Source organism: Halyomorpha halys, unplaced genomic scaffold, assembly GCF_000696795.3.
Source record: "Halyomorpha halys isolate HHAL.00 unplaced genomic scaffold, Hhal_1.1 Scaffold436.1, whole genome shotgun sequence".
NCBI classification, from domain to species: Eukaryota; Metazoa; Arthropoda; class Insecta; order Hemiptera; family Pentatomidae; genus Halyomorpha; species Halyomorpha halys.
In genome coordinates, this window is record NW_027107600.1 from 363,190 (window position 1) to 373,883 (window position 10,694).

A 10,694-nucleotide genomic window follows, 5' to 3' on the forward strand; every position below is an offset into this window, starting at 1 on the left:
GATCATTTATCAATATTACCTATTGCCCACAACTGTGTGGCAGATTGTAATATCTATCAATAAATAAATCTAATTATTATAAAAAAAAAAAAAAAAGAGCCAACGTTTCGCCCTACGTTGCAGGGCTTCTTCAGGACTAAAAAAGATATAAACACTTGACATAGTTACAAAAAAAAAATTAGTGGAAAATAATAGGGGTACACAATGAAATATAAAATTTAATAAGAAAAATTAAAGGTTATAAACAATAAATGAAAATGGCAATAGTAACAGATAAAGAGAAGAAATATTGAAGAAAGTACAAATTAAGAGATGAAAATGGATAAGAATAAAATGAAAATTAATGAGACAGAGTTCATACCTGTTTTGACGGAAGTCAAAGTCAGAGTGAACTGTTTGTATTGGGAGGAGTGGTGATGGCAGTTAAGTACGTCACATAATAACGAAAATAGTTTTAAAGTAAACTAAGTTTAAAGTAAGTTGTACTTTAAAACTATTTTCGTTATTTTGTGACGTACTTAACTGCCATCCCCACTCCTCCCAATACAAACGGTTCACACTGACTTTGACTTCCGTCAAAACAGGTATGAATTCTGTCTCATTAATTTTCATTATTTTATTATATTGTACTCAGTCAAAACTACAAAAATGTCAAATATTATTTGATGGAAAATAATTAATTGTTTTATTTTATGAAAAGACACTCATAATTTAATTTTAATAACTTTACGAGCAGAAAATTGAATTCGTTTCTATATTGTGTGCTATTGACAGCAAAACACTTGATTCAAATTATGAATATTCAATATTTAAATAAAATATTTAAAGTTCTATATTTTTATTGTTCCAAATAAATTCGTGGATGGACCGACTATTTTTATTCGATTTTTGGAATTTATTTTTCTCATATTTTATGAGAGCCTTAATTTTTTATTTATTTTTTAATCTATTACAAAGGTTCATTGTTCAAAATAAATATAAGATTAATCATATATTAATGAAAAAATAGAAATTTTCAGTATCTAAATAATAAACTGGAAACCTTTGAAAAGGGTGAATCAAAAGAGAGAAAGCAAACAACCTTTTTTTACAAACCATCAAACCCAAAGCATCCTGACCTACTAACTCCGGAAGATGGTTTAAAATTCTCAACCTATGAAGGAAGTTAAAAATACACATCTAAAATGTCTGATATTTATAGATGTGTTTGTAACAATAAAGTGTTATGTTGAGGAAATAATAATTAAAAGTTAATAAATGAAGAATATGTTTTAAAAGAGAGTATGATAGTTATATATCTATTAAATAAAATATATAATTATCACTCAACTAAGTAGCAAATCGAATCAATTGGTCATTGACCTCAGTAAAGTAGATTGTAGGTTACAAAAATTCATATAAATAGTACTGTATTATATAAATTCAACTTTCATTCTTGGATTTTTATCAACTAGTTGTTAATTTTATTACCCAAACATATAATGTCTTTGTAAATTTATATTTGTTAATTGACAAGATTTGAAACAAATTATTAACACTGAATGGATAGAAGTTTAAAATATACAATCCCAAACTTGACTTAATTATTGAATCCGAAGGTTGGGGAAATTTTTAAATTAATAAAAACATGATGACCACATATATGTTTCTGTTTTAAAATAAAGCTAAATGAATACAAACATGTGGATGGAGCGCAAGCTTCCCTTGATTTATGCCCAAAAATCTACACTAAGTGGGCCACAAATTCAGGGCAACTTCTACAAGCCAATCCAAATAAGTCAACCCCACGCTTGCCCGATTTTGCCCTAGTTTGGCAATGTGTAGAGGCACATTTAGAGGATTTTGCTACTGCTACTACTCCTCAATCCAGCTAAAGCTAATAGATATCTGAGTAGTAGTTTCCATGATATTTGACAAATTATTGATTTTTTGTTATTAGGAAAAAAATATTGCTTTGGAAAATTAAAACTCGGGGACTGTTAAAGGTAAAGTTCTATTATTGCTACATACATATGTAGCATATAATAACAAACTGAGATTAAAAATTAAACTAGAGGGACTTTTTACAATTATAAGAAATCTTAAACCATTATCAATATAAACAACAATAAATAAACATTAAAATTTTTTAGTTTCATTGTTTATCTCCACTGTTTTATACAGTAAAGGATTACTTTCAAGAACATATTCTGTGTTATTATTTAATTTGTTTACAATAAATGAAAATTAGTTGCCATTCGGAGTCGGTGACAAAGTTAGTTTAGACTGTTAGTGTGTGTCGAGGTAATTGTTTACCTTCATTGATCGCTCATCTCAGTTTAGACAGGACGTGGGTCCCCGGTCTTCAAGGGCATATCTCGCTTCGGGGAAAATACTTTTTGATATAGATACGCAATATAATTCATTATATAATTAATTATTTTATAATTAAGCAAACTTTACTTAGTTTTTAATAACTAAGTTTGAAATTAAATGTCATGAAAACATGGATGCTGAGGGTTGTATGTTTCTCTTTCCAGTATGGAATAATAATTTTTTTTTTTAATTAATTCTAGGATGAGTCCCTTCACAATAATACTACAAAAATAAAAATTACTAAAACTCAATTAGCCTTAGATTAAAAAGCAAAAATACAGAAAAGCAACAAATGAACAAGAAAGAATATAAAATCAAAATTTAACGTCTAAATATAATAAATTGGAAAAAAATTATAATTGAAAAAAAGAGAAAATAATGTTAACGTCTATATTTAAAAAAGTTACTACTAAGAATTACATTTACTATACAATAAAGGATAAAATAATAGTTCTGATGAATGTTTTAAAAATATTTATATATATATAATAGACCAGAACATTAAATTAATTTTTTTTTTTGGATCAGTATGAATAGGAACGGAAGGAATGGGCGGGATTTGAAGATGGGATGGGTACTGAAGCGACAAATGAAAAAAGAGGATGGAGTTTCATAGGGAGGAGGATCTGATAATACTTCATTAGTTATGAATCTATGAATGTTTGTACTAGCTAATGTTTGCTTTCGTATGAACTAGAAGGATGAATAGAATATGGTCCGGGTGCGGTAAAAAAAAACTCAAATAGTAGATAATTATACTATTTTATTTTATTTTAATTATCTACTATTTGAGTTTTCTTTTTTTTCGCACCCGGACCATATTCCATTCATCTATACACACGGTCAATCAATAATCTTCCAGAACTAACTAGAAGGATGTTTCGGATAATAAGTGAAAGCTTTGTTTTTTAAATATTTACTGAATAATTTCAAAACTATTCGCCTTATAGAAAAAAACTGGTCTTATTCCTTTTTTAATTCCATAAAATTTGCTATACTTTGAGACAAAAATTAGGTCTATGCTACCATTACTTTCTGAGAAACTCTTCATAAATGACCATTTTCATCAAAAAATATTTTTTTTTTTAAATTGTAATCACCTCTTTTATTTTTTCGTGTAATACTTTCACGAAAAATCTTGTTGATCGAATTTAAAATAAAGTTAATTAGGTTTCATTTCAACACATGAGATACTCCTTAAGGATCAACGATTTTTTTTTAAATGGGTGGTATCCTAAAAAATTGAAAAAAAAAATTCTTGTTCAGAGGAATAGTGTGATTTATTTCTTGTAAAAGCTTCAAATCTTTATCTTCAATATTACATTAAGAATAGTATTCTAAAGTCAAACTTTTTAAATGTTTATATATTGACCATATTCACCAAAAAAAATCGTAATTTTTGATCGATTTTATTGTAAATTCGATTAACAAGATTTTTCGATGTACGAATACTTATAAAAAAGAGATAATTACAATTTATTTATTTTTTTAATTTTTGGTGGAAATTGTCAATATATGAAGAGTTTTATTTTAGAAAGTAATGACCGAATATCTGTTTTTTGTTTCAAATTAAAGCAAATACCAGATGTTCGACCATTACTTTCTAAAATAAAACTCTTCATATATTGACAATTTTCACCAAAAATTGTAATTATCTCTTTTTTATAAGTATTCGTACAACGAAAAATCTTGTTAATCGAATACAATAAAATCGATCAGCTTTCAAGCACATATTAGGATTTCCCTAAAGGATCGACGGTTTTTTTTTTTTTAAGAATGGCGGATAAACTAAAAAATTAAAAAGAAAAACGTGGGAGAAAAATTTAAAAAATAACTATATAATTATTGTATTAAAACATTGTAAAAATAAAATAATATTAAAATCAAACCTGATATAAATGGCACCAACGAAGTATTTTCAAGATTTTTTCTGTTTATAGGAACAATGACACATAATCATTGTATACATTTTTAAATATCTTTCTTTAATATTTAATTGTGAATAGCCTTTTAAAGGTAAACTTTTTAAATTTTAGCCTGCTCTTGTACAGCCTTATTGAATCATTAATTTTTTTTAAGGATGATAACTATTTTTGTACATTTTTTTTCCAATTATGTTTCGACGGCTCAGAAAAAATTATACGTAATATTTTAAGAAATTGTTTCATGTTCGACAGTTCTATATTTCTGCTTTGAGTGCTTCATTCTGTGAAACAGGTAAGTGGTTTATAATATATTATCTACTTTAAACATAATCTGCATAATGCATAATATATAATTAAATCATATATCTTTATAATAACCCTTTTAGTATAATTTGCATTGTTGTAGTAGTTATTAAGATGTTACAAACGATCTTATGCATGAAATTATTATTAAATTTCCTCACCACTCTCAAATTTACATTTTGTTATTCTTCATAAGTTTATTCACACTTTTGCCAATAGTTAGATTTAATTCGGTTCCTAAGCAAAATGCTTTTGAAGTTCTTTTAATATACCTTCTTCTATTACCTTGAGTTTGGTCTAGGCCAAATGGAGTCGCTTGCAAGGGCGTTTACGCTTCCTGACTATTGATTTAAAATGTGGCATTCGCTATCAAGATTTTAAGTATTGATTATAAACTAAATAATACTGTAAATTGTATCTAGGCGTTTTAATAATGTCATAAACGTAAAGCGTTGTCGTTTAAGACGTGTTCGGTTTGGATCAAAATATTCCCGTGTTGTGACAATATACAGAATCACCGTTTCAAATATATTTTAGTGCTACCTTTAAGCAATTAATGTTTCATAGTTCAAGAATTCAAAAGAGAAAAAAAAATACGTTCTTTCATCATATTTTTTTATTTCTTTAGTGAAAACAATTACAGTTAAGAATCACAATTGTTATTTCTGCCAGCAAAAATGGTGTATGTTTCAAAAATTACAAAAGAATTAATTTTTGAGTTCTTTAAAGTAAAAAAAAAATCACGTTATGTTCTGTTACAAAAAAACGTTCTCTTTTCACCTGGACTGTGCAGGGGGTAAAATAAATTTCTTCAAAAATAAAAACGTCTGCTGAAGTTTCTTTAATTCGAGAAAAACTTCATAGCACATTATTTAAATTATAGTAAATTTTCTAAAATATGAGCTCTTTGATAAATTAGTTTTCGAAATACTATTTATCAGAAAGCAACATTTTTTTTTTTTTTCAAATACCAAAAAATCAATGTTCTGTAATTTAATTTTGGCAAACATCAAGAAAACTGCTTTTAGACATTTGTTCGTCGTATGGAAGAGTGGTAGTTTCCAAAATAAATTAACAAATTATTGATTTTTCATTAATTGGAAAAAATGATTCTTTTGAAAAACTGTATCTCGGGAACTATTGAACGTAATTATTATTATTAGGGCTCATACATTTGCTAATGTTCTATTAAGTTATAAGTAATAAAATAGAAATATATACATATAAAAATCTGTTGTATTTTCACACATAAATACTATTCAATTAAAATCTTAGAGAAATAAAAACTCAACAATTAATTACAAGGATATAGCTATATGTATACATTCAAATACAGATAATAAATATAAATAAAAAGTAAATATTAAAAAAAAAAGTAATGATGTTGTGATTACTTTTGTTAGTGTTGTTGATAGTTTTTAAGATCTGGAACTCCGAATTAAAAATAATGTTTTGTAGCGTTTTGAAACAGCAGCTATTTTACATTCTCCCCGAGTATGGTTGGCAGAGTCATCAATTCTTACTATTAAATATGTATATAACTATATATATTAACCATTAAAGAAATAAATTGGGGTGAAATAACTTTATTTTTCCCCCTGTGCTCTTAGACTATTATGGAACACTTCAGTTGTATTCTAGGATTCTTCTAGTGCATTTACTGAAAAAATGCAAAAAAATTGGGAGTCTAAGATTAGCTTTAAAGTTAGGCAATAACATCAACTATTTACATAAAATATAAGAATATAACTTGTTATTTATATAAAGTTGCCAAAGTACTTTTGTAACATTATGTTATGATAAATAAGCATCTTTAATAAAATTTAGAATTGCATGTAAATGAATAAGTCAATATTTGGAATAAGTATACAATCCATTTATATGATATTTGAAAGCATGTTGTATGCTGTATGAAAATAGAAATAAATGAGAATGATAGAATTGAATGAGAATTAATATGAATGATTAGCGAATCTCAATCTGAATGAACTCTTCAAAAATAGATTAGAATCTGTCAATCTTTTATACTAACAAATTTTCAACCCTTTCATTCTGTCACAGGCAGCTCGGGCGTTTACGTCTCAAAATTCATTCATATCATCGTCTCAGTTAACAGTAAGTACAACTTTGCATCAGGTTTCTGTTGTGTATTACTGTCTATATTTCTTATTTGTATTTTTAAAATAATTTTCTTTTAATCTAACATTGCATGTTTATTATATGTGTTTATGACGATTGCATGATATGCAAACTAGTACAAAGGGAATGATCTGCTCACTCAAAATAATAGTTAATTTTAAACAGAAAAAAAACTTTTTAAAAAGTAAGATAAGATGTATATTAGTTAGAAGTTGGAGTTTTCAGAAGTTAAATATTTAAACAAGGAGATTTATTTACACAAGTTATTTGTCGTTAGATTAAGGAACTAGAAATACATTCACTTTATTACACTAAGGATTTTAAAAATACCGTATCATTTAAATCTTGTTCTTTTGTAATAGGATATTCTATTAGAAAGAACATCAATTTAAAATTAATTAATTAATCGACAGCAATTACATTGTAGAATATGCAATATTTAACCCCCAGATCACAATAATTTCTCATAAACAAAAGACATGATAATATTTTTTTGTGTTTACTAATTATTTGTCTTAACAATAATAAAAAAAAAATTACCGAACTCCTTTGCATATTATCTATGCATAAGTAAATATGGATAAATGTATTACTATTACTTACAATTTTCTGTTATGATGTACTGTGTGTATTAATACCATAGTTATAACTGTTTTTAACTTTTGTGTTTAAATTAATTTATCTTTTATGATTTTATGATCTTTATTATAATAGAAAATATAATGCAATCGCCTCTTGTAATTTGTAACTCGAGGCGTAATTGCGAATTACTAGATTTTTAGAATTGATCCTGGGTTTTCAAGGTACCGTGGAAAAACTACTGAAATCTTGACTCGATAATATTAAAATATTTTTTTCCTTTTTTTGAAAAAGGATTTATTGTTGCATTTAGCTAAATTCAATTCTTCTGATTTTATACAATGATTTAACAGCAATTATATTAAATTATTCTGTTAAATACTTAAGTTGAATTCAAATTTTAAGAAGTTAAATTAAGTATTCAAATTTGGGATTTGTTATTGTAGATTGTGTTGATACTAAATAGGTAAAGTTTTAAAACAAATTGCTATACCTTAGGAAGATAATATTTATTAAGATTTATAAAAATTGCTATTCCTTAGGAAGATAATATTTATTAAGATGACATTGAAATAAAACAATTTTAGCTAAACGTTTTTCTCCTTTTTTTTATACGAATATTTTATTTGATTACAATTTAATTATTTCCTTATTTGATGTTTGTTTAATACTTTTATATATATGTATATATAAACAAATATTTATTATTTTAATAAGGAGAAATGGTAGGTTGATTCCAAATAAATTATTTTAGGAAAAATTTAATGTAAATGAATATTGACCATGTAAAGATACCTTGATATTTTCAATTTATCTTACAATACAATTTAAAATTATGTATTTCTTAAATATGTATAGAAGTAGGTGACTTAACTCTTTACTTTTTTGGTATTAAGTCGTTGTATTTAATTCTCAACATCATTTAATACAATAGTAATTTTAGCAATTATCAATTTAAAAAAATTACTCTTAATTTCAATTAAGTTTGATATAGATTCATATGAAATACGAAGTTATAAAAGGAAGATGGTCAGGGTGTGGTAAAAAAAATATATATATATATAAAGCAAAAATAAAAAACGTTACCAAGTAAGAGAAGAGACAACATGAAATAAAATTAAACCAAGGAATGGCTAAAAATTATTTAAAATATGTGAAAATTATACAAAAATTTAAAAAAAAAAAAAAATGTTCAGCGAAAAGTATAAATAAAGAATTACAAAGGTATTAGGCAATGAATGAAAAAATAAATTTTAACAAATAAAAAAGTACATAAAAGAGAAATACAGTACACACTAAAAGACGGAAAATTGGAGAAATAAGAATAAAATAAAAGTACATAGAAGAGAAATACAAAAATACAGTACACACTAAAAGACAGAAAATTGAAGAAATAAGAATAAAATAAAAGTACATAAAAGAGAAATACAAAAATACAGTACACACTAAAAGATGAAAAATTAGAGAAATAAGAATAAAATAAAAGTCAAGAAAAAAGTAAAAACATGAATAAAATAGGACAGCCTGAACAAGAATCTTCCAAAATAAGAATTTCTATTTTGATATTTTTTTTTTATTACTCTACTTTTATCTAAAAAAAATCACAGTAAGTTAAAGAAAAAGAAGAATCATTCTTTTTCACAGTATTTTCTTTACGAAAATAGCCTTTTAATTTTCACTGATAATTTTCGCCTTTTATTCCACTACTCTATTGATTCCCATTTGTTCATAATAAATATTATGAACCAGCGAAAAGTCTTCCCAAGGACTCCTAAACTTTATTTACATTTTCAAATTTGAAAGAACTTCCAAAATAATTAAAATAAAATAAACACATTGATATCAACATTGTGTGAGCAAGTATTGTTTTATTAATTTATACTCTTGAGAAGTTGAGGTACAAATTTCAATTTTTTTTATCCCAAAAAAAATATAAATATGTGTATATCAACCTACTTTTACAGTACGTATTATTTCCTTGATTATCATCGCTGCAAGCCGTAGGTAGGAATAGTCAGGAAAATTAATTCATTTTTTTTTTCGAATTGGTTTATAAAGAAAAAATATCAGAACCAGAAGTGTCATTATTGATTGGTCACTTTATGATAACAATACAACAAAACCTGTTTTTCAATATTTTTTACTCTTCCTTTATCCAATGTCTTTTATTATTGAAGCACACTCTGTTTCGAGGGAAGCGCGAATAATATGATGCGAATTTAATTGAGGTCTCAGAACCGGGTTTGATGAAAATGAGAAGCTCTTCGGAGATCCAATTACTAATTATGAGAAATAGAAACTTCGCAAATCTCATCAGTTCGTTCGAAAGCAAATTATTGAAGATTAGCATTTAATTTTAGTAGATAGCTGAGACGAAAATATTCCTGTTTTTTTTTCTGTATAATATAAGTTTGCATTAATTCGTTTGTTATTACAGTAGACGTTCCGTTTATCCGTCGCAGTCAGGGCTAAAATATTACCGGTCAAGTGGGAGGGCCAGTTGATCAATTAATTAATTTCTAATCAATTTGTTAAAAATTAAAATGTAAAACAAAATTTGAAATGTAGGTGGTATGAATATTAATATATATATTAATAGAAAGTCTGAACCGCTACAACCTATGAAGGGTCAGGGGTGCTGTGCTTTGTAAAGAAGTACTGTGACTATACCAACGGGTGTGCAAGTAGGTGATTTAATCAGATGTCGCTCGACCGCCAGATTCTTCCTAATTAAAGATACCCACTTTATGAGGCTGGGTGGACTTATGGAGGACCTCATCAAGTTTTTTCAAAATGTTTCGATTTACTTTTGGTTCTTCGAGAAATTTTCGGTTGTCACGTAATTTTGTTTTTTCTTTTATTTAGATATCGTAATAACAAAATATGATGATTGTCTTTGTTGGTAGTGGTTTTTTTTTTACTCACATTTGTTTGTTTTTTTACCCCTGGTTAAGCGGGGTCCCACTGCACCTAATAATTTCATTCAATTCTAAATTTTTTTCACCTAAGAGAACCTCATTTCCTGAATTCATTGGTTTTCGAGACAGTGTTGAAGTTCAACTACCCTACTGGCCTCACCTTGGGCTCGACGTCACGTGGAGTTCCTGAGCCTCTATCAGGTGTAAGAACTGGGACGAGGTCGTTCATCTTCATTCACAATCGGTTTGTCATTCATATCTGAGATAATAAATCATTGCCTACTTGATCCCAATGTTATATTTCATTCATAGTGTTTATTATTTATTATTATATTAATTTCATCATTTATAAAATCTTTGGGAAGCTTCATTTCCTTACGTTATAGATTTTATTGATTCTAAATTATCATACTGATATTTTTAAATAGTATATTTTCGAAATAAAAAGATGGATTTATAATTTTACAATTAATAA

General features: G+C 26.4%; 1 protein-coding gene across 1 annotated transcript in view; it reads left to right on the forward strand.

The window, feature by feature from the left end:
- The window catches only part of NKCC (sodium potassium chloride cotransporter), a gene marked incomplete in the record, with an annotated part of 126,193 nt that overhangs the window by 51,592 nt on the left and 63,907 nt on the right, over positions 1-10,694 (forward strand). Inside the window, 1 exon segment of the mRNA XM_067045987.1 lies at positions 6,645-6,698. Within this exon segment, the coding sequence (XP_066902088.1) occupies positions 6,645-6,698 (54 nt within the window).